This window comes from Phalacrocorax aristotelis, chromosome 1 (genome assembly GCF_949628215.1).
Source record: "Phalacrocorax aristotelis chromosome 1, bGulAri2.1, whole genome shotgun sequence".
NCBI classification, from domain to species: Eukaryota; Metazoa; Chordata; class Aves; order Suliformes; family Phalacrocoracidae; genus Phalacrocorax; species Phalacrocorax aristotelis.
Genome location: NC_134276.1, coordinates 144,288,108 through 144,312,977, shown reverse-complemented (window position 1 = coordinate 144,312,977; position 24,870 = coordinate 144,288,108). Strand labels below are relative to the sequence as shown.

The window sequence follows — 24,870 nt, the reverse complement described above, 5'->3', positions numbered from 1 at the left end:
GCCTCTCCTTTCTCCACTGACATCTAGAAATAAGTGGTGTTACAGCATTAGGGGAAAATATTCTTTGCTATTCTTTCCTATTTCGTACGCGTTGTTCCTGCAGGGATTTCAACAAATCACTTCCTCCTTGTTCAGCAACAGTGGCAAATAGTATGCCCAAAATTTCAGTTGATCTGTTCCATACGTCAGAGGACAGGCGTGTCACATCATCTGATTTTTACTGTTACTTACAGTGATGGATGTGCTTATTACTTTAACAAGGCACAAAACTCCATTCACGGTCCAGGGGCTCATTCCCCTGTATTACAGTTTTAAAGTGTATTACAGTTTTAAAATGATGCTCTCCGGGGATATGGCGAAATAGCTGGACAGAGTGTGAGGTGGATAGGGCCGATGCAGACGGCGGGGGAGAAGGAGCGGTTGTGGCACTGTGTCAGGTTACATTCCTCGTCCCTGCCAAAGCGTTTGTGCGTGACTCCAGGCGAGCCATTGTCCCGTCGAGATTCGTTCAACCACAAATAATTCAACCGAAGTCAGCTGCAGGACAAAAGTCAGAGAGCATGAAAATCAGATACCAACAACTTGAGCAACTCTACCGCGGAAGAAGATCGCGTAAAATCCTCGAATTCTGCGCAACTTCTTGCTGCTGGCAGTGATTCCTCCGCACGCGCCTCCTGGCCAAGCCAACGGCCCCGTGAAACGGAGCTCGTGCTTCCCCACCTCGTAGCGGATCGTGACAGTACACTCAAGAGACGCCTGTGAGGCCGCCCGTGGCTGTGGCGGCCACCCCAGGCGCGGTGGCCCACGGCACCGACCGACCGCCGCTGAACCGGCCCCCGGCCGGGGCTGGGCGGCCGCTGCCGGCCGGCCCCGGACCGGCTCCCTCAGCACCGATGCCCTCACCCGCCCGCCATGCCCTGCCCGGCCCTGCCGCCGTCAGCACAAAAAAAGGGACGAGCCAGCGTTTCCCTCCCCCGTCAGGCGGCCGCAGCACACCGGTGCCGCGGCGGGTCAGCAATGACGGCCCCGGGGAGGAGGCGGGGGGGCCGGGGGCGGGGCAGCGGCACCCCTCAGCCCCCGTCCTTGGCGCGGATTGAGCGCGGCGGCCGCCGCCTCCCCGATGGTAGCGGGGGAGGCCCGCGAGGGCGCGGTGGGGGGCGGCACGGCCCTGCCCACGGGGCCCGCCCCTTCCGCTGCGGAGCCCTCATTGCCCGAGCCCCGGACAGCAGCAGCAGTGCGCTTCTCGCCTCTCCCCGCTCCAAGACTTGCTGGTGAGTACGGGGCGAGCGGAGCTGCCGGGATGAGGGATTCCGGAGGGTCGCCTGGACCTTCCTTCCCTTTCCCTGGGCGGCTCGGTCCTACCGGGGGCCGGGCGCTGTCCCTTTGCTTGGCGGCGGCGTGGTGTCAGGGGCGGGGGGCGTTGGCGGCTGGTCGGTCCCAGCACGGGTGGGATCCGGCGGCCGGAGCCAGGCCCGAAGGTCTGGGTGGGATGGCGGCTCCGGAGCCAGGCCTGAGGGTCACGGTGGTCTGTGTGGCAGGTCTGCGGCCGCCGGCGCAGGGGCGGCATCCCCGGCTTGGCGAGGGAGGGATGTGCGGAAAGGCGGGAGGCACCGCGCAGGGCTCCGTGGGCTGAGCGAAGGGAGCCTCGGGGCCGACTGGGCATGAGCTGGGGAAAATCCCAGCAGGCGTACTGCTTCCCAGACTGGTCCGTGGGGCAGCTGCCAGTCCCACAGCCCCGAGCCCTGACCGGCGCTTTGAGGGGAGGTGAGCGCCGAAGAGCCGTTAACGCAGAGGCTTTTGCGGGGAGGCTCTGGACACTACGAACAGAAGGATGTTCTGTTCAGTGCTGCCAAAATAACCCCTGCCTCCCTTCAGCCCTTCGCTGGGCACCGGCGAATGGAGGGAGGGATGGGAGCCCGGGCGCTGCGGCCTAGGAGGGGTGGGTGGGCTGGTCGCTGGTGAGGTGGAGGGAGCCTTATGCACAAGGGCAGCGTGTCCGCGTGCTGCCTTACGTAAAACCGCCGTCAGCAGCGACTCGCAGCACTTCCATCGGGAAGTTTCCGGCTCTGGCTGATGAGCTCTTCGATTCAGAGCCTGCGTTTTGGTTTGCTCTGGCCTGCTTTTCAGCCAAATCTCTCTGTTTTTCCTTGCAGAACACCATGGCTACTCTCAAGGAGAAGCTGATGACCCCCATTGCTGCGGGAACCACTGTCCCGAACAGCAAGATAACTATTGTGGGGGTTGGACAAGTGGGGATGGCCTGTGCTATCAGCATCCTTGGAAAGGTACGGCTCAAGGACATGGTGTTTGAGTTCCCACTGCTGTAACGTACTGCACCACCTGTTCATCTTAGCAAATGGTGGGAAATTTAGTAGGTTAGTACAGGAATGAGTCGTTTGCAGTTTGCATAAGCAAGCGGTGACCTACACTGCTTGTGCAAGGCTGACCTCCCCATTCAGTTTCTCCTTGTTCTCTCACCTTTCCATCTGTGCTTAGCAATAAATCTGTTGTTAGGCAGAGTTGCTCTGCAGGCTGCTGGGAGAATGTAGTGAGCAGTGGCTCTGAAGCCCCTGCCAAACTGTTCTTTCTCTTTTTAACTTTTTTATTCTTCCACAACAAAACTGGAGTTTACTTGCTGGGAGCTCTCTGCTGGGCAAAGAATGCAGAAATCCATGTGAAACAGGGGGTAGGAATCAGTTATGCATGTTTGCTTTTCACTCTTTTAATGCATATGTGCTGCAACAACTGAAAATACTGCTGTCTTCTTCACTAGGCTTCTTTATATCTCTTAAGCCCTTATTGCTTGGTTATATGACTTCATTGTTTCCAGAGAGGTTTTAGCTAGTTTTCCAAAAACTAAAAATAGAGGGCTAGACTTAGAGGTCTTTCTGACTTTTCCTGTTACTGTTTTCTGGTCTCTTTTAGGCAACTCTCACGGTGCAGCCTTTGAGCAAAGCAGAGGCTTATTATGCAATAAGCATCTCTTGTACTTTGTTCTTTGCTTTTAAAGATTATTGTGAATGCGTTAAATTTAATTCTTCTCATGCCCTCTTTTGAAAAGACAAATGGGAGCTTCAGATCCCTTCTTTTTTTTTTTTTCTTTCAAAAAAGAAGGCATAAGCAGATATGCCCTACCCACTTGCTGGCCTAGATCTTAAATCAAGTAGCTGACACTGGGATCAAAAAGTCTTGCATGTACTACTGAACTCACTGGATTTTATTTGGAGATGATCTTTCTTCCACCTACTGTTTTAAAGTACTGGGGTTTTAATAATTAAAAAAAATTAAGGGCTTTCACTTGCTGATATTCATGAGCCTTGTGAGCAAGAAAAACTGACAGTAAGAAAAGGCCACAGTGAAACTAAGTACTGATGTGAAAGTAACAAGTAGTTCTTAAAACCATATAACTAAAGGAGAAATGTAATAAAAACCCCAATGACAGTTAGTTTTGGGTTTTTATATTTTTTAGGCAAATGTTTGCCTCTTGTGGTTTGAACACATTTGTTTTTGAAGGACTACTGTAACCTGTAAGGTTGGCAGTGAGGGATTCAGGTGAAGTTACTGTGAGCTTCACTACAATCCAGCATCCGTGTTTAATATGCTGCTCTAGGCAGGATCAAATTGTGCTTTCAGAAATGTAGGCTCAAAGTTTTACTGATAATGAGTTGTATGCACCAAACCCAGAGTAAAAACTGGATTAAAATTTTTCAACCTTGGATTATGACCTGAAGTTTATTTCAACCAGGCTTCTGCTCCTACTCTCTCACAAGTATAAAGTGCAGTATAAAACATTTTTATAACAAAACCATCTGATTCTTCTTGCTGAATGAGACATGGCTTTGACTTGTACAAGGTGGTTGGCTCCCCAAGGTGTCTTTTTGTTAAACCATGGAATAAAATTTTGTACTTGATTTCCTATACTTTAATATGTAGATGCAGTTGAGTTTTAGATGGCTTTGAATTTTATAAAAGCATGATAATAATTTCAGTTTACAGGTGATGTATTTAATATAAGTTTGAATGATACTAAAACTTCCATGTTGGTTATTTTTAGCTCCCTCTCCGTTAGAAACAAGTCACTGATGTTGCCATACCATTTTAGAAATGGAAACATCTCCACAGTCACAAGTCACCTGTCCTCAATGAGAATATTTTAAGCTGCATTTGGTGATTGTGTAGACTTCATTCCTGTGTGCTAATAATGAGCTGAAGCTTTCTCTAGGCAACACTGATGCAAATTCGTGATATTAATCATTGGAGTTATTCCAGGTGCAGTTCTGGCTCAGTGGGAACTGGCTCCTTGAACCTGCTGAGTCTGGTGAATGTTGGTTACAAGGTCTAGACTGAAAGTCCCATATTGTTAGACTGTATATATATAAATCTATACATAACCACAATTCTTTTTTCAAATTCTGATTACACTAACTTCTCCACTGAAGTCATTGGCATTAAACTAAGGATACTTTTTCATAATGTTTAAATAACTGAGACTTTAACTGTACCCTGCAGGGTATTTTGAGAACAGAACAAGTGTGGATAGGTTCTTATGGTTTTCCTTCAGCAGTTGTAAAAGGAAACAATGCAGAAAAGCAATGAACTAACATGATTTTAAAGTATGAAATGAAAAACTTAAGTATGCCTGCTGCTAAAATATATTTTTCCACCGGAAAAATAGCATATATTGTTGCTGCAAGTTTATAGTTGGTGCTAATAATTATTTCCATGTGAAGTAAGAGTGTTACCTTTGTATAGGTAAACAAAAGAAGCTTGCTTGCAGTAGTATTTTTCAATAACATAAATATGGCTTAACTGATTTCAAATGGGGTGTAGATATCTAAGAAAATAGAAGTAGTAATTTGAATCTTGGTATAATTTACTGAATGATAAGCCTTTATAGTAGAACTTACTAGGGTGGTGAATGTTTCTGTCAAAAGGCAGTAAAACTTTGTATTAGAGCACAATGCCTTTTTCTTCCCCCCCCCCCCAATATTTCATTGTTTTCCTGTTCTAAGACTATGACGTTATCTCCCAACTTAACCCGTCTGGACAACAAGCATATGTAGCTAAATCTGTTCTTCAAAGTAAATACAGTGTCGTAGCTCTAGTGGAGAAAAATTAGGTAAAGAATCTTTTTTCTTGATACTATTTCTAGTACTGAGGAAAAGTCTGTTCCCATTCATTTCACAAATTGTAATTGGCTGAAGGAATATTAGAATACTCATTTGATGATTATGTAGTGTGTTGTATTAGGCATGTAAATATTTCAAATAGCCTCTTTGGGTAGATTTAGAGGGTTTGCTATGACTGTGAAAGATGCAACTTCTTTCCTAAGATAATAACTAAATCATGAAGTACCTTACTAGCAGAGGGTTAGCTGTGCACTCAAACTACCCACAAATAATACTTTTTTTGAAAGTCTGGATGAGTTTTATGAACTTGTGCTGAGTAGTCTCTGTTACTCTGAGGTACATCAGAACACTGCAATAGTGCTGTCCTACTGGTTTACCTTTGGAGAAGAGATGCTTTCAGTTGTGTAGCATGTTAATTTTTAAAATGCAATATAACTCAACTCAGGGGTAATGTTAAAATGCAAGTTAACCCTTCATAGACTCCTTCAAACTTTATTGTTTTCAGGGTCTTTGTGATGAGCTTGCTCTGGTTGACGTTTTAGAAGACAAACTGAAAGGAGAAATGATGGATCTTCAGCATGGGAGCCTGTTCCTTCACACTCACAAGATTGTGGCAGACAAAGGTAAGCCTCAGTTTCCTTCATTTAATACTGATATTCTGTGAATTTGCTGAATAGTAGAGCATTAATTGTGTAATCCTAAAGAACTCTAAGGATTTGCCGTTGAGAAGTTAAAGTATGTGAATTGGGGTGAGAGTTCAGATGAACACCATAACAATAGGAGTTGCCCTTAATCTGGGCTTTCTCTTTAATCTCTAACGGCCACTTCACAGTTCTGGGCTTGTTGAGTAAAAGTCATTTTAATGACACTCCAGTACCTCTTTTGATGTAGAAGAAATAGCACTGTTAATTAGTGCAAATGAGATCCAGAGGGGTTGCATGTACTCTCAAGACTCATGTATTGATATATTGGGACAATGTAAGAGATGGTGCTGGCTTTACTATTGATTTTTCATGGGTTTGAGTTTCAATATATGCACAGTGGAGAAGCTACCCATAATACTTCTATGAATACAATGCTATTGAAATTAGTGATAAGTCTATTTATTTAACACATTCTGTATCTTCTCCCCCATGCTCTGTAGACTATGCTGTCACAGCCAACTCCAAGATTGTGGTAGTAACTGCAGGAGTTCGTCAGCAAGAAGGGGAGAGTCGTCTTAACCTGGTTCAGAGGAATGTGAATGTCTTCAAGTTCATCATTCCTCAGATCATCAAATACAGCCCCAACTGCAGCATCCTGGTGGTTTCCAACCCAGGTAAGGCAATCTTTTCCTAGAACACTTACAAATTCTATTTGTCAGAACTAATGTTTTATTTTGTCAACCTTCTCAACTATAAATTGAATGCTGAAAAATAGTAGCTTTGTGTGGACATCTGCCATGTAGTTGCAAACAGCAGAATACAAAAAATATTCTGTAGTTTCCAGTGTTCTCTATTCAGAACTTCTCATGGTGTCCATATTTTAAAAGCATGTCTCATAGTAAATACTTCAGTTCTTTATGTAGTTTGGCAGTAGGTAGTTTAAAATTTTAAATCTCAAAAGCAAAATGGATGTCTCCTTTAAAGTTATGGTTTACAAAGAACTTTCTTTTTTGTCTGGATATGATATGGCAGTTTTTCAGGATGAAGAACTTAACCTATAGTCTTTGCTATATTTTCAGCAAAAAACTTGCATGCTGAAGCCTATGGTGGGGGAAAGGCAAACTGTACTGCATAGTTCAGTTAGATTAGAAAAGACTTAGTTATGATTGGTTACATGTATTTGCTCACTTGCAAGCATCTCATAGCACTGGGTCAGCAAGGCTCCATTCAAACTATAGACTTCTCTCCAGTCTTCCTTCCAGCTGCAGGAGGAGAATTGCACGTTGCTTCTTAAGAATTATTTTTATAATGCTTTGTTTTTTCAATGTATAGAATTTTGTCCACTAGTCTTATACAGTGGAAGGTATTGTGAGCCCACCAGAAGGGACTTAAGGGGTGCTGGAGCATCAGGGATGTCTGCTGCATGTGTGTTGGTGTGACCTTGATGTCCTTCCCTGTTTAACTTCTCTGACATGTCTGGGCTCGAGCTCAGCTACCGCTGTCTGCAGCCTGTCCTGAGTGGAAAGCCCTACTGTAGGCAAACAATGAGATTACAAAGCAGCACTAAAGTCTGGGTGCACGTCTCAGCACCTGACTCAAAATCCAGACTGTACAGAGTAAATGTAGCTGTTTGATAGGGAGGTGCTCTGTAGTCTGTACAGATTACTGTCATCCTGGCAGAAACTACCTCAGCTGAAGCTGTAGGGAAACTATGCCTGATAAGCATGCCACTTGTAACATCAGGGTGTGAACTGTACTGAGATGACATGGTTTTGGTGCCTGAGCAGAGCAAATGATTTGTGTCTATAGATCCAAAACAGATGTATTCCTTCCTGAGAACTGGCTGGCTTTTGGGTGTTTTGGAGCTGTAATTATTGCAGCCTGTTTATTGTTCTGGTGGATTAGAGTTTTTCTCTCTGGTCACATACTTCTTTCTCTGCCCCAACTTAGGTTTCTCTTTTTCTAAAACTATTTTTAGAGCCACATGCAGCCAAAGCATAGAGCTCATCTGGATTTTCATGCTGCAGAGGCTATTAGTGCAGAAACTGTATAATGCACAGATCTGTTTAAGAAATGAACCTGAAGTCATTACCAACTAAAACAGAGTATGTAAATCTCAAACATGTTTGTTTTTTCAATTGCTTTACTACTTATTGTGATGAAGTGTCAGGTAACATTACTTCAGGAAACTGTTTGAATGTTTTAGCAATATGAAGAATTCAGTCCCTATTCTGTATGCTCTAGGGGTTTAGCTGTGACAAAAAAGTGCAAAAAAAGCTTTAGCTGGTAGGACACTAATCTCCAAAGACCTTCCTCGATTTAGGATCCATCCAGCTAGTGCTCAAAAAACTTCCAAGCAGTCAGGACTCCAAATAGTCAGACCTAAAATGTGACCAATAAGCCCAACTGTGTTTTGAGTCCTCCTGATTGTCCAGTGTAATTGCTGGAGCATTCTTGCTGTAGGTGAATCATTTCATTTACTGTGCATGTTCTTTTTTCAGTGGATATATTAACCTATGTTACATGGAAGCTGAGTGGCCTGCCAAAACACCGTGTGATTGGAAGTGGCTGCAACCTAGACACAGCTAGATTCCGCTATCTGATGGGTGAGAGACTTGGTATCCACCCAACCAGCTGCCATGGATGGATCTTGGGAGAACACGGTGATTCTAGTGGTAAGGAGCAGTTCTGACCTCCTCAGGAATAAGCAATACAGTGTTAGAGATTGAGGCTTAAGGGGTGTTACAAAACTCCAAAAGAACACATGCAGCTGAGCTCAAGTAACTAGCACTTTGCTATACTTTTATGAGGATTAGAGTTGAGACAAGTCCAGGAAATCTAGCTACACTTTTTTTCATAAAAGTGGTTGTGGCTACATCATTAAACCATGAACTGAAAAGGCCAATTTTATTAGCTAAAGTTGTGTCCTAAAGGCTACAACTTACTACTTCTGTTTATCTTCAGGTTTTTGGAGTATAATAACAGTATATAGCACGATTCTCCTCTGAAAGCAATATTAGCTCTTGTTAGGTCAGTGGCAGAGCTTGTTGCAAGTAGTAGAAAAAGCTAGCAATTCAGATTCAGGCTAACAAAATTGTCCCTTACCTCATTTTGTAACTTCTCTCCATGCTATTTAGAAAAGATGGTTTTAAAATCATGTGAAATCAAACAAGCTTTATTTGTCTTAATTCAGTTCATGTATTTCAATTCTGAAATGATGCAGCAGAACATCTGTGTAGATTGGTACTGCTTTATATTAGTGCTGTGTGTTTAAGGGAGCTACTGCTGGAATGTCCCACTGCATTTGATTGAAGTACAGTGTCTGATCAACAAAGTAGGGCTGACTTCAGTAAATACACTGTAATGAAAGCAGAGCTTGGCTTAGCATAGACAGTCCGCACTTTGCTTCAGTGTCACAGCTGCTTTTGCTTTGAAGTAACTAGAACTTCCTAGTTACTTTACAAGAACAGAGAATGAGTCTGACTTCTGACTGTAAGCTTCCAATATGTAGATGTGCAAACTTCTCTTGATATTCTAAGTTTGCATATTGCTACTCTCTTGTTCAGGGAAATCAGTAGAATTCTTCAAAGCTAATCCTAATACTAATTAGTGGGACAGCAAACACATACCTGCTGCAATTCTTGAGATAAATTAGTTTTAGAAGGCTGATCAGCAAAGATGTTCCCTTTTCAAGTGAGAAACCACAAATTCTAGCAAAAAGTAGCTGACTACACCTCTCAAGGGTTGAAAGTTCTGTTGTTCATGTGTTGTGACTGACTTGTTCAAGTGTCAGTAAGTACTAAGATATTCTCATATTAGACCCCCAGAGGTCTCAGAATTAACTGTAGTTAAAAGAAAACTTAAAATCTGCCTTAAACATTGTGGTTCTCGCTGCTGCTACTTTGTTTCCAGTTAACTTAGATAGGAAAAGTGGAGGGGGAGCCTATTGAAACTTACGCCCTCTCTCTGTTACAGTGGCTGTTTGGAGTGGTGTTAATGTGGCAGGCGTTTCTCTCCAGGAGCTGAATCCTGCTGTGGGAACTGACAAAGACAGTGAGAGCTGGAAGGACCTCCACAAGCAAGTGATTGAAAGGTACAGTGACTTGAGGAATAAGGTGGATGTATGTGATGCTGAAAATAGCTAGCTTGCACACTTCCTCTCCACTCTGCTGCAGCTTTCATGCTCCTCTTCTGAGAGGGTTGCATGAGTAAGTGGAACTACTGGTTTAAACACTGAAATGCAGGATTTCAGTTGGTAAGCTTTATTACCCTGCAGTAAGATAAGCTATTGCATAACATATCCACTTCAGGACTGCAGTGCTTAGTTGTGTGCACTTGTTTTCTTATAAGTAGTTTCTTAAATGGCTAACTTGTTCAAAGGGCACTAGACTCTAGGAAGGGGTATATTTCTGAGAGCAGAGCATTGGAGTTGATTTGGGAAGAAATTTATTCTTCAATTCAGGGAAATTTTTATGGAGGTATCTATACATGTTGCTAAATCACTTGTCTCACTTCTAAAATAAGGACTACACTGGTAAAATGTATGCAGATGTTGGTAAAAATTAGGATGTGTGTAGGTAGCGCATGGCTCTGACTCTAAATGTTTACCTATTCTAAATGTGCTCAGAATGAATGTGCCCCTGACTTGAATAGAGAACTTGTTCGGTTGTAGGTATGTTTTTCTGCTTAACACTAAGAACTCTTCACAGATGGAAGCTACTTTTCTTTTCAGCTAATCCTGTGAGAACAATAGGGCTTCTTTATTATACATATGGGATAATGTAGACTTTATACTTTATCCTCTATGCTGAAGTATGTAACTCTCTGTTTTAATTCTAAAGCTTACAACATGTGTCATAGGAGTTTCAGATTTTTTTAAATTAGAAACATTCAGTTATCCTAAGACTTTGCCTTCAGGACTGTCTGAATGCTGCTTAATGCAACTGTGTTTCAATATTTCCTTAGTGCCTATGAGGTAATCAGACTTAAGGGATACACAAACTGGGCCATTGGCCTTAGCGTTGCTGACCTCTGTGAGACCATGCTGAAGAACTTGTACCGGGTTCACTCAGTCTCAACACTGGTAAAGGTAAGAAGTGATGGCTGATTGGATGCTCTAGTTCACTTTGAGACTATTTAGCTTTTCTGTAACAATTAGCAAGGTGCTGAACAAAGGAAGCTTTGTAAAATACTACTTTGAATTTAAAAGGGGAACTTACTACTGCAATTTTTTCTAGTCTGCCCTGTTAGCTTACCCTTCTCACAAGTTTTCTGCACTCTAACCAATGGTGTATTACCCTGTGTAAAGCTTGCCATTCAGATTTAAAGGAAGTTTCAGTGCAAAAGTGGAAGACTTCGTGGAGGCCCAGTTGCAATTCCATGAACTACTGCCTAGCAAAGGTGCTAGGGATGAGAGCTGTGTCTGTGAGATCTAGTCTGCACCAGCTGTATAACTTCTGGTGCAGCAAAGACTCGGAGCAGGCTAAACTGACTGCTCCCTCTGCAGCTGGAGAAAAGTCCTGCCCTAATCCTGCGTCTTCAAACTTTGTGAGATACTTGCTGTACATAAATAAGTGCGGGTTTTGGAGGTGGGGTTTCTGGACTCAACTATCTCAGTATTGACAATAACTTGGTCTAAAACAGCTCTAGACTCTTGATTTTCCTCAAATACACTGTGACTGAAAACTGAATTTTCTGCAAGCTTCAAACTGAGTCTTAAGCCCTGCTCTCAGAAGGCTTCCTGCTATATGAACTAAAAGCAGGTCTGGGGTGATGGGCTCACGTGTGAGTGATCTTTTATTTGTTGCAGGGCATGTATGGCATTGAGAACGATGTCTTCCTGAGCCTTCCTGCTGTCCTAAGTGCCTCTGGATTGACAAGTGTCATCAACCAAAAGCTGAAGGATGATGAGGTGGCTCAGCTGAAGAAGAGTGCAGATACATTGTGGAACATCCAGAAAGATCTCAAAGATCTCTAACTCATCAATGTTAGATTCCAGCAATAGAAAAACAGCATGTTGTGTGCAAATGTGGGCTCTACTCATTATACATCTCCATGGTTAACATTTAATGCTCTTCTAGACTGAGTTTTGTCCACAGTAGCTAAATTTAAGCTTGCTGTAACGCACAGACATTATGAACAAATAAAGCAACTTCCAGGCATGTCTTGTTGTCCTAGTGATTTATTTTAAGTACTTAAATTATCTAACTTACCCTGGCATTCTCCTTTTAGTGCTCGCCACAGACCACGTGGAAATGTAGGCACATGTTCTTTCAAAAGGTTAGAAGCAATGTAGTAATCACCTCTGGGATTTTGCTAATACAACCTTACTGGAAGCCTTTTCGGAATGACTTAACTTCAGTCCAGATGCTGACTCTAGTTAGTTCATTCCCAGACTTGTTTCTGATACATTAGTTCCTATTTTTTTTACTGATGGGTAGAAGAAATGGAATGGGGATTTGCCTCTGGGCCACCTGCCAAAAATATGCCAGCATAAAGATTCTGTATGTCACTGGCCTAGAAAAAGGGTCCCCTAGGCCCTTCTCTCTTCTGGATTCAATTCTTTGCCTGTTATTAGTGTCTAGTTTTCATAATGTTTAGGACAAACAAGGCTCTTCTCTATTTGATTACCAAGTGTTTTTTGAGTTAGGCTGGAGTCCCATGATAATCTTGTTTATAGAACAAGTCAAACTGGGCCCTTAATATCTAAATTTTGGCATGATTGTTTCCCAAGTGCTTCTATACTTGAGGGGGAGAATAGATTTGTAAAAATCCCAAAGTTTTATTTTCTATTCACTTATGGAGTAGATACTAACCATGAAATAGCCAGTACTTGCTTGGCATGCCTAGAACTGCTCAAACTATTTTGTCCCCTGGACATTTATCAAATAAAACAGTATCAAATCCATATATCTTTTATAAGGGCCCTGCAAGTCTTGTTTCATAATGAATGGTCTGAGACTGAATTGGAGCACTTTAAAGGCCTTTTCCAGTTCCATTAAAATGCTTTGAGTAGTGGACTAAAATGCTTTCACAAACATGTAGCTTGATTTTTGTAGCTCCCTTTAAAAGAAAAGATCATGCAAGTTTTGTCGTATTGCAAGATAACTGCTATCCCATGATTTATTTAGCAAGTATCACGTAGTTAATGAAATATGCATGGGATGCTAGTGACAGCATTATTTACAAAGGGTATCCCAGGGAGACCTTAGATGTTTTATTCTCAGTTGCAGGCTAAATGCCAGACTTCTTTATGGATAGGAGAGGGAAAATTATAGTCTCTGCTTTTATAACTCAGTGTGGAGATCTTACTAGCAGGCTTTCCACACCTGGACAGATTAGGTTATGTTTCTCCTAAGAACTCTTCATGATCAGCTGTCATGAGGTAAATGCATAAGATCCTGCTGTTTGCAGGACACACCCATTTCCAGTTTTCCCCTGCGCACATGTAGCTGGCTACCTTGTACAGTTCCTTCCTTGCTTTGTTCTTAACTGTTCTCAGTTAATGAAGTAAGTCAAAGCTATGTTGTGGGATGTTATCTTGCAGGATTCTCAAGACTGATATGATGATGTGGGAAATTATCTTGCAGGATTCTTGAGACTGATGTGCATAAGGAGGCGCCAGTTTTCTCAGAGGACAGGGGGTGGGCACTTTTCCCTTTTAATAGTGAATCTTTATTTTTAAAGACCACTCAGCTACAATAAAACTGGGTTTTGTCCCTGATTGCATCAGTATGTGTTCCTCGCCCACTAAAGTGTAGGGTCATACCTTGTTCCGTGGTTAGCAAATAGACCGACAGTAGGTTGCGACATCTTGGAAGGAGCACGGTAACCGCTGCCTGCGCTGGGAAGCTACTGTCACCTAGTGTCTGTCAACTACTTTAATCCCCTCTGAGTCCACAGAGGGATTTTGTGTTAGTGATCACAGACTCAAGAGCAGCACAAGATCTTTTGTGCCTAGCTGTTAGGCAACCCGAAAGCTAATGCCAATCTCTGCTACAACAAAGCGTGGTCTGTTACAAGAAAGAGTGGGCACAGATGAAAAAGGGTACTCATGGACTGAGGAGAGCACATTGGTTTGCATGATGAGCACTTCTCTTAGCACATCAGCATCCTCCCTGTACCAACTTCTGCTTTTGGGGAGATGATGTCATGAAGGAAAATTCTAAAAAAATAAAGCAATAATGAAGTGGCCTTGTGGGTGTTATGGGCAATTGGTTCAAAACTGTTAAATAGGAATGAGTATCTCAGGCTAGGGGATTTTGAGATTTTTTAAATAGGCTCTTCAGACTGTTTTTTGCTTTCGCTGATGTTTCTAAATCCTATGCAAGTTTGTTAATTATACCATAATTTTTTTTAGGACTCTTATCACACTATCTTGTATCTTCATTGCAGTCGCATGGCTGTAGAATAGCTTCTCTATGTGTGCTTACGCAACATCAGCCTATCACTTTCTCTTACTTGGACTCTATCCAAAATATAGTCTTATATCAACCATATAAATTCCTTAATAACTATCTTGCCATAGTACTTTACCTCTAAAAGATAAACTGTGGAGTTTTTTCCTGAACGTAATAGACTCATGTTTATCTTGTATATGCCTTGTTTGTACAGCCCATTGATACGTGAACTTTGTTCTTGTTTTAGCCCATGAAAGGCAATACAGGTTTTTAACCACATTCCTGTGTGTTCAAGAGGTACCTTTGTCACTCCTTGGTCTTACAGAAAACATTGTGGTGCTGTTGGACAGAGTACTACAGCCAGTAAGAAGCAGCACAGCAGAACACTTCAGAAAGCGCTGAGGACAACTTGCTCAACTCACTTGAGGTAAGACCAGTAATGTTTTTTAAATTGCTGTAAGGACCTAAACCCCCTGGCATTTGCAAGTATGTAGATACAGGCTACAGCATAGAAAGGCAGTTTGACTACCCTGCAAAAGTCAGACAACAGACAAGCAGATGCTGACAGACAACAGAGAGAGGAGGGATACTGCTGGCATGGTTGTGCCAGAGGCCTGGAACTCAGTCCTCTGAGTTACGGTCAGCCTTGGATATACGCTATTACCACTGTGTTTGTATCACAGCTTTCCAAAGAAATGTATGCGAAGGAGAGAGAGCTTGAGTCTTCCACCTGCACAGCCGGAACATTGAGATAAATGAGTGGCATCCTTCGCTTTATTATCAGTCTGCATAGCAACTGTCTGCAAGCTTAGTGAAACAATGGTGCGGTTAGAGGTAATCAGCCATCACCCAAGCAAGAGGTGAGCTTGTTCTGAGCTGAGATGTGGTGTTAAATCAGCTGCTTTTTTAGAGGTCAAAGGATAAAAATGAGCAGGCTGTTGAACACAGGTTTAAACAGTGAAATAGGGTTAAAAAGTACATGTAGAGGTAGAGCGATGGAAACGTTTTATATATGCATTTTGCTAGACTAGTAGTGCTTATATGACTTACGTACCAGCTACCTTAGAACCGTGCTTTATGGTAAGTAGGTGACTTGTGTCTTAAGTTTCTCACAGAGTTCCTGTTATCATTGTATTTACGTACTTCATGTCAGCCTTCTGCTGCAGAAAAATGCTGTTTTCCCCAATTTACAGATATAAATCAGAACAATTAAGCCACAAATTCTTAGTGGAATGGCAGTGCTGAACTCCCACTGATGTCAGCGTGACCGGGAGCCCAAAAACGTTTGAGAATCAGATCCTTATGTTGTGCTTCAGATGGACACAATGTCACAGTGCCCTCTCAGGGCAATGTCTAATTCTGGCCATTTCTTTTTTCTATGAACAGTTCTCCTCTAATGCACATCTGTGAATCCAGCCTTATGTAAGTCAACACTTTCAAAACTTTTCAGAGACTACAGTAGCCAGGGTCTTCCTAAAATCCACGCCAATCACTGTCATGTACTACGTTTTTATAGCCGTTCCTGAATACCATTGCTACGTGAGTTATTATTCCATGCAAGCAAAGGAGTTGTGCAAATAATTAACTTAGATTGGTCTATTGGAGAAGTCAGGCTCAGGAGGGCCGGATTTGCTCAGTGTCTGAAATGAATGATTTACCTGGAAACATAAGCAACAAAGCATGGTCTGGCCAAGGCAGTGGCTATGCAAAGTAAGATTTCAGAGTAAATATTCTCTCCCTTATGCTGTCCTCTTCAATAGCTTTTCAACATTATTTAGACATGTCTACACATTCAATACCTGAGGTAAAAAATCCAGAAAACTTGTCAAAATAGCATGAAGGTGGATTCCTACCAGCACTGATTTCTGGAAGGGAATATTCGTAATTCTTGCTCTGTGAGATGTGCCAAATGAAAATACTAAAGAAAGGAAAAAAGATATTTTGCCTGAGGTAGTTTTCTCTGTGCTGCTAATTCTGCATTTCAGACAATAAGACAGCAGTGCAATGATTTCCAAAGTCTCTGTTCATTCAGCAGTCTCCACCAGTAGTAGATACTGGAATACTCTCCCAGTATCACTGGGAATCAGACATGATTACCATGTCTAAGAGTCACGTCAAACTTATTCTCCTGCTTGCATATGACAGTAGAGTAGTTCCTGACACTCTCAGACTGAAGATCAGTCTTGAAGAGTATTCGCTGACGTTCTGTTCATTTCACAGAGTTGTTTTTTCCCATAGGAAATTGTGCAGTAGAAGGAAATATTTTTTAGATTATTTCTGTACTTGGCAGATTCTGAATGCTACAATATTTTTTTTTGAAAGATAAAAGTCAGGAGAAGAATAAACAGAAACATCTCTTTCAACATGCTTCAAGGTCATTCAAAGTTAGTAGAGTGGTTCTCAAAACAGACAGAAAAGAAGACCACAGTCACCTTAGATCAAGTGCCTAAATTCCACTGAGTAGAATTTATGCTTAAGTGGTTTGTTGAATGGGGTTAAATTTCAACATGTTCAATTTCAGTCTTAATGCTGATCATGGGATAACCTGGTTTTTATCAAGTCCTTACTATACTGAAAGTCCTTACTATACTTACTTAGCCAAATGAATGGAAATGCCTCTTTCAGCACTACACCTCTGAGTTTGCAGCATAGTCTTTCAAAGCATAGAAGCCTTTGTTTGCAGCCAGAGAAGTAAAATTATGCAGTCCTGGCTACTTGAGGAGATGAGATAAGCTCTGTGAAGCTGAGCTGCCAGCCCTGATAACAATTCCTCCAAGGTCACACAGGATAAGAGAGATGTACTAAGGATTTATGCCTAGCCTGAGCTTTTTAACATTTCTAACAAAAAGTCCCAAACCTAAGAGACTCCTCTCTGATGTAATAGAAAGGAAGAACAATTATTATAAGAAAAGGAATAACGATAAAAAGGGAAAGTTCCAGAATATTAAGCAAGGGAGGCTTCAGTCTCTCTGTGATTACCACTTGCAGATAAGGAGAAAATACCACACAAGTTATACCAACACACTGACAAATCCCCATGCTAAATATGATACAAACACTGTGCTGACCACAGAAAACAAATAAATATCAAAGCAAACACGTGTGTATATTTATGAAAGTGTTTTGCAGGTGTCTTAGTACATGAGTCTGAACTATAGGTGGGGGCATGGCACTGTACAGTAGAAAAGGCAAAACTGTATTAGTTTGCATTTTACTTTTACAAGTTACAGCTGTATCAGACATCACACAGAAAATCTTGGTGTTTCTCAGGAATTGTGTTTGCATGTGCTTGTGTGCTTGGTGTGTCATGGAGTCCACGCACTCTCTGCCTATTTGAGACAAAACTTATACCAGATGTCAGTGAGAAGAGTCCATTGTGTCATATCATTCCCCAAAACTTAAAATGTTTCATAGCCTCTTCTCCATACTGGTCATTTCACAGGGTCACTGTATAGCCATCTTCTAACTGGAAGGAACAATTCTCCACTTGTGTGAGATTTGGTGCATTTTTTGGACTTGCACAAAGCAGGGGTGAAGGCTGTCGCTTCACAGCTGGAATGATCTGAACTTGCTGAGTTCAGACAGGCAATTAGGACTGGCCCTAGAGCATTCCTGAATAACTCCCTGATCTTCCCTAAACTCTGCAGTGATCCTAATTGACCAATGTGCTAGAAAATGAGCTATTATCTCAAAGAGCTATTCTCTCTGCAAAGACCTTTGTCCTCCAACAGCTTTCTGGTATGTTGCTAACAATGCCAGGGAACCCTCAGCTGATTGCTCAGGCAGCCTCACCTCTCATGGCTTTGCACAGCAAAGCTAGCAGTTTAGGAAAGCCCACACAGACAGGTAAATGGCAGCAAAAAGGAATAGTCTAGCTGATGGGGGCTGATTCTGCAACAGCTAAGGCCCTTACAATCAGGCCTAAATTTGGCAGCCATTGCAAAAATAGTGGTCCGCAACACTCCTAGGAGTTCATATGCTGTTCTGAAGCATAAATTCCTTTTACTTTCATAGGTATTCTGCTGTGATGGAAAATTGTTTAGTTATTTGTTATGCCACGCAACTGCTAATATCCTTTCCTCAATAATTACAGTTATGAACAGGCAGTTTTCTCTCTAAAACAAAATTATTCCTTTTATGGCAGCCTAACTGCCATGAAGACCTGGATATTTCTGATTACTATTTTAACAGATGTATACAAAATATTTTGTAGTGCTGATATAAACTGAAGTCTATCAGTCTGTGACTTTAAGGTGCTTCTAAGCATATGCAATTATCCTTAATATGTTTGGGATTCAGAACTGAGGAAGCCTCCACAATTTGGGAGTATCCTCAGCCAGGAATTTCTTAGCAACCATTTACCCTGGAATGCAGAGATCTGAGGATGAGTTTGAGGCTCAAGTCTTCTACCTGCATTAGAGTGCTTAATAATACGTGATTTTCTAGCCTACAGTATTAGAAAGTGAGATCCGGCTGATAAACATTTTTGATACCTCAAAACATCTGAAAAATCAACTAACTGATAAGGGGATATATGTCCCTACGAACAGGTTTTTCTAGAGTTCCCTTGGGTAAGCAATTTACCATGCATATTCAATGGAGCTGTGTCTCAACTAGAGAAAGAGAGAAGGCTAGCTGAACTAACAAGACACGCATCCCCCACCTTCGCAGAACGGGTCCTGATTTTATCAGCTACTAGAACTTGGATGTAAAGCACGCAGAATTTTTTCCCAGACACTTTTGCAATAAATTTTACTAGAATTTGACCATACGCTGAGTGCCAAATTCTCTAAGGGTAACTAAAGAACCTCAATGTCTCAGTCTTATGCACACCTGTCCATCCGTCATAATCCAGTTCTCCCACTGGGTTTCAGACCACAACAGCTTGGCAGCTGGCCAGCAGAGCCAAGATGCCTGATCACAAGGCCTCTTTAAAAAAGGAGGAGGATGCCAGTGAACAATTTAGACACATCACTTAGGCAGGTTTGATTTATTTTTCTAATTTTCTCTACCATTTTGGGATTTATAATGAGATTTACTAGATTCTGAAGCAAAATACAGTAAGATTTTACCATTTTCTTTTCAGAAGGGTTAAAAACAAGTGCAACTAAGTATTACTGTGGTTGTATAACACAAAACTAAACCACAGAAAATAGAACTAAAGCACCTAAGATAGACATTTCTATCTTAAGATTTTTTTTTAATTAAGTAAAAATCTGAGTTTTTTCCTAAACTATTTCTAGGGAGGTTCATTAGTACACCCAAATTGCAAAGGTAATAAACAGTGAGGCCTTTCAGTGGGGTCAAAAAGGCACCTACATCACATGGAGGTCAAAGGAACACCTTTAGAAGTTAAGTAACTGAAGACAGGAAATAGCACAATGAAGTTCAAAAGGGGAAAAGAAAGAAGGGAACAAACACCTGGAATGAAGAGAAAAAAAAAAAAAGAAATATAATGTTACCATACTGCTTTTTTTTAAGTCAACAGCATCCTCAGCAAAAAAAATATCTGTAATGTGTCACTTTAGAATCATGCATATTACCTTTTGGGGTACAAAATAAAGCTCAGCTTCTATCTCTACGTTTCTTAACTTTATTCATAAGGGTTGCTCTAGCCTTGGCAGCCCACACTGCTGAGTACTAAGAACTCATTTTATTAAGGATCCCATCTCTGCTCTTCTTTTCCCCTCTTCTCTCTCAGCCTGAGGCAAGAGCTTTCCTTCCAAATGGAGATCCCCCATTTTGGTGATTGTGCTGTAATTGTTTCCACGGGCTTCGTAAAACTAAGGTTTGTCATAAACCAGGATTTATTGAGAGGAATAAAACAGCCTTTTGGTCAAACAAAACAATAGACTCTGGAGAACTCATGTTGATACCATCAGTGCCACCTACTGCTCTATTTCTGAAGTACAGTGTGTGCACATCAGTAATTGCTACAAACCATTGTAGCTTCCTCCTGTAAAATTTGACTCAACGTGTATGAGCATTTTTAACATCTATGTCTTTTTTTCCCCCCTGCATTTAACGTAGGCAAACCTTGGAACCGCAGCTATGTTTAGAACAAGCCAGACCTAGACAGTTATCTCATTATAAACTCCCACACATTGAGAGCGTTTCTTCCCCTAACGTGCATTTTCTCACTTGCAGCCAGGGAGGCTGAAGTTGATTTTCCAACAAAAAAGATTTTCTGAAGTGGTTTTATTGGAGCAACACTGGTGTGAAGACAACATCCATGACTCACTTCCTGGTGTGATGTGCTGAGTTAGTGTTTGCAGAAAACTTTGCTCTGCCCAAATAGACAGAGTTAGATCAAACCATGCAGAGAAGACAACATCCTGGGAGGTAACAGTTTCAAAAAGAGTTTTAGGTAGAGCAGAATGCATGGTACTGTCCCTGCATTGTGATCTCCAGAGAACTGTAGAAAATTTGGGAAAAACAATACACGCTTTGTATGATTTATCTTCAAAGACCTTGCAGACTCAGCCTTCTTATTGTCCAGTATTCTTGCAAGCGACATTATTTAAATTCTGTGGGCTGAAAAAGAATTTGATGGTATAACAAATGATGTCAGGCAGAATTGAGTCACACTGAATAATGCATTACCAGAGGGCATTCGTATACTTCGATGATAAGAACAATATAGGAACCTAAATAGGCCAGACTAAAAAACAGTTTCATTGGTTTCCAGATTTCTGGAAAATATTTTAATCAATGTTATATTTTAAAACCTACTATTTTGTGTAGGTTTCCATCTTCCCACTTCAGCAGTTGTCCTCTGTTTTGCTAAAAAGGAACAAACTGTACAATTGTAGTCACAACCTTTCCCTTCTCTATGACAAAAATGACACGTTCTAGTGTTAGCAGAGTGTCCCTTTTACCGCTTGCACTTGACACAGAGGATAGCTAGTGGCTGCCATTCTGTTTGTTTCTGCTTTTGGTGACTGCCCCTCCACTGTGTGTGCTAAGTTTGCCTATTCTCACTTTCAGAATATAGCTTTTCTCCTGGAGAGCTCATTTTGCTGTAGGTACACAGCTACAGGCATTACCTACTTCATGGCAGTAAACAGACACCTCCATGTGCATCACAGAGATCCCAAACATAATCCTGGCAGACCATAAATATAATGAACAGGGCCCTTTGCCCTCTAGCAATTAAGAGCATTTGCAGGGATGAAAGTTTTCAGACTCTCTGTTGGATCTAACATTTCCGAGACATTTCATATGCTTTTCCCTCACTAATAACAAAAAAGCATAAATGTGGGATGGCACTGTGTGAAAAAAAGCTTCTTTAAGACATGCAGATTGGATAGCGAAATGTAGTCTGAATATGAAAGAATACTAATAGTCATAGTGCTATTGCGCACATTTTATCAAACCAGAAACACTTAAAAAACCCCATGAGTATTATCTCTAGCCTGTGAAAGATGAGTTACATGAGTTGCCTAGGTTCATCCAATGATGGTGGTGTTGGTGCTTGTGAAATTGTCTTGTGGTATCTGATGATTCTTTCAAACCCATTCTCCAAGGTTTAAGGGGTTATATTGTCTTTTGTCAAATTCAAAAAATAAAAGAAGTATCCTCTTATCACAAAAGGTGGAAAAACATGACACTCAAGAACCTGAAAACCACAGAGCTTAAAAATTTTATTATTACAACTTCAGTTCACTGTTCTCAAATTATTTGCATGGTTTGTAGGCTTTTGAATGCTTAGGGACAGGGGTATGTCAGTGAGCCCGTGCCACTGTTTATCAGGCATCACTACTAGAGGGTTTCTTGTCATCCCTGGAGAGGTAACTGGTGTGGGTAGTTTGACCTCAGCATCCTGAATAAGGTTCAAAGGGCTGTAGAGGTCAGCGGTACCCAGCCAGCAGCGACCATGGGGCCCATGCACCTGCAAACCTGCCTTGTTTCCCTCTGGGAAGCTGAAGCTTGTGGTAGTTAATTGTAATAATATGACTGAGCTGGCACGAGTTCCTCTGGCTCATTTTTGATAAATAAAAGTTCATACGTACCACCTAACACTACAAACCAACCCACTGACAGTTCTGCTAGCGAGATATCCCAGTGCCTCTGCCTGCCACCATGCGAGTTGGTGCCACGGGCCGAGGGGATGGTGCGGCCTGACATGGCGGCCTGCAGGCAGGGTGGCAGGAGAGGGGCCTGGCGCGAGGGTCGGCGGGGTGGGAAGCCGCCCCTAGCCACTGCGCTGCAGGACTCGATCCGTAGGCTGCAATCAGTGAGGCAGACTGTGGGCTAACCACCCCTGCTGTCTCATTTAAAACCTCTGGTTTTAGAGTGTATTTGTTGACACAGGGCTGATGAAAGCCTCTGGGATTAGGACGAGCTTGTGGGCTGCTTTGTTCTTACCTTCTCTGCTGGTCACCTGAGATTGACTTTGCAAGACTGGCAGCTTTCAGCGTCTCCCTCAGGGTTTCCAGGGGAAAGTGTGAAAATGTGACTCAATGGTGCAGAAATGAAGTGAGCCTTAAAATACTACTGTTTTTTCTTTTCAGCAACATGATTTTTAACCTATAGGAAACCTATGGTTTCCTACCTCCTCCAGCTAGTAAAAGCCACAGCGGCCTCAAAAATAATGATTCTTGACCAGGCTTTTTTTTTTAATAAACTGGTAAATAGGGCAATCCAAACCACTGAGACAAAAAGACACCCAGCCCATAAAACCCTGAGCTGTTCCCTGGGCAGGCTGTGATGCCTTACAGTTAACCTAGAAGGGAAACAGCTTTCCCCCAACGCACAGCCCATGTGAGCCTGCCTGCCAGCTCCACTGGCTGGAAAGGCGAGGCAGCATTTGCTCTCATCTTTCCCATCTCTCCCTGTTCCCAGCCATACTGCTCCATCCCCTCTTGCCAGGCTTTTTGCTGAGACAGCTTTCATTCCTCACTTGGCAAAAAAGTTTTCTGCATCCTTAGGTTAGTTTGGTGAGGTATATCCATCAGCTCAGGGATGGGTCTGACCACTCTAAGTGCAGAGAAGGCATGGGAAGTGTAAGAGGAAGAACAAGTTTTTTTGTGGGATAGTTATCTGTTAAAGTAGGCTCAGCTGTATTATATTATGTCTAAGAGACTTTTATGCAAATGGGTTGCCTGTCTTCTAAACCAATTGCCTTGGACTTATTTTGTCTTAAGTGAGCTGCTAGTCTTTCCCTCTATGCTACTATGTAGTGTGTGCCTGCTGGTGCAATGTTATTCATCACAGTGCCAGAGATGCCCTGGATCTCACCTGGAGGTTTGCTTGCTGCTGAACTGCAGATTTTGGGCAAGTTGTGCTCTAAGCTCAGAATCCGATTCAATTTATGCAGCTGTCCGAGAAGCAGTGGCTTCTCAACCAGACACATAAGCAGATAAGCATCTTTCAAGCAGACAGCTGCTCTGTGGAGCTTTGAGGAACTCAGGTTACAAGTTAGGGACTGACATCTCTGCAGATGTACGTACAGTGCTTGCAGCATCCCAGCTCTGTGCTGGAGCAAGACAAGTGCATACTGTTCCCGACTTAGTACCCACTAGTTTCCCTGGGCAGATAACATGAGCCCAGAGGCTGGAAAAGAGCTGTGGCATAGAAAAAGAGAAACCAAGTGGACCAGGACTGCAGGGAGGGCCGAAGTGCATGCCAAAGTAGGAATAGAGCCTTTGTAGCTCTGTTTGTAGAAGTTGTCAGGGCTGCAGGGTTGCTCAAGAGCAGAATGAAGCCAACAGCATGCACAGAGCCCTGGAGTTAATTGTGGAGGAGGGAATAAGGTAAATTAGTGCTTATGGACTGATGAACTGCACAAGACTCAGCAACAGTGTTTAACCCAGCAAGTAGTCTAAGAGATGTCATGTAGAACAAGTCTACTTACCTGTCTTATAAGTGGGCAGTGGATAGAGAAGGTCCATGGGTGTTAATGGGAGGGTGTACCTCGAGGGGAGGACTCAGGGGCTGGACTCAAATCAGGTGGTGAACTCAAAGCGTCCTCCCTGCTGGAGTTTGCTCAGGGCAGTGCTGAATTTACAGCTGTCGAGTTTCAGTTGTCCCTGGGGTGGTAGATACTGAATGCTGTGTCTAAGGAGCTCAAAAACATTTTTTATGTCCCTCTAAGAGAAGAAAAAGAAAGAGGCCTGGCCCCAAAACAGTCAAGACCTTTCTCAGGTCAGTCTTAAATTCTTACCTCTGCCAACAGCTGCTTCTCAAGCCCTGAGGATTTCATTGAGCCAATTTAATGCTGGTGGTCAGACAGTTTAAACCCATTAGCTCCCAGCTATCTGAATAAATTTTCTCCTTGGAGCCCAGCACACTGGCAGACTGCTCCAACCAGAACTGCAGAGAACCACCACATTAACTGGACATTTGCTAACTGTTGTGGCCTGCGTGGTGAGCATTCAAGGGCTGAAGAAAATGCCACTGGCCAGATCACTGTCCATGACTTCCCTTAACGGGCTTCCTCAGTGGGAGGATGAAGACCTGCCAGTGGAGGATTTGTTGCTTTTTGAAGTTTCTTGGGAAGTTACCAACAAAGGTTTGTACAACACTATTAGGAGCTGGTATTGCTGTTTTCATGGGAGTGAGGGAAGGCATGAAGGACTTGGACATGAAAGGCATCAAGGGGAGATTGGGGAAAAGTAGGCTGCAGAGCTATTTTACTGGAAGGATTGAATGTGGCATCCATGTGTAATTGTGCATGTGGTGTGTGGGCTGCATCTG

General features: G+C 42.5%; 2 protein-coding genes across 3 annotated transcripts in view; both read left to right on the top strand.

Moving 5' to 3' along the window:
- Positions 1–1,085: 1,085 nt before the first annotated feature.
- LDHB (lactate dehydrogenase B) lies at positions 1,086–11,934 on the top strand. The gene is made up of 8 exons (XM_075113895.1): positions 1,086–1,271; positions 2,154–2,285; positions 5,635–5,752; positions 6,274–6,447; positions 8,275–8,448; positions 9,749–9,866; positions 10,739–10,862; positions 11,583–11,934. Exons 2-8 carry the CDS (start codon positions 2,160–2,162, stop codon positions 11,748–11,750), a joined length of 1,002 nt encoding a protein of 333 aa, XP_074969996.1. The 5' UTR covers positions 1,086–1,271; positions 2,154–2,159; the 3' UTR covers positions 11,751–11,934.
- A 2,559-nt stretch (positions 11,935–14,493) lies between these two features.
- The window catches only part of GYS2 (glycogen synthase 2), a 56,572-nt gene continuing 46,195 nt past the window's right edge, over positions 14,494–24,870 (top strand). The window contains exon 1 of one of the 2 annotated variants that reach the window (XM_075113882.1): positions 14,494–14,599. Coding sequence is in view for 1 of the 2 variants with exons in the window: in XM_075113874.1 (XP_074969975.1) it covers positions 24,565–24,685 (121 nt within the window). In the remaining variant the exon portion in view is untranslated. Of the gene's footprint in view, positions 14,600–24,473; positions 24,686–24,870 lie in introns of those variants that run through there. The other variant, XM_075113874.1, reaches the window with a different exon arrangement.

Excerpts from the sequence above, each read along its gene's own strand:
- LDHB (XM_075113895.1), top strand. The coding sequence starts at position 2,160 with ATGGCTACTCTCAAGGAGAAGCTGATGACCCCCATTGCTGCGGGAACC. Across the intron at positions 5,753-6,273 it reads CAAGATTGTGGCAGACAAAG|ACTATGCTGTCACAGCCAAC; the intron begins GTAAGCCTCAGT and ends CATGCTCTGTAG. Across the intron at positions 8,449-9,748 it reads AGAACACGGTGATTCTAGTG|TGGCTGTTTGGAGTGGTGTT; the intron begins GTAAGGAGCAGT and ends TCTCTGTTACAG.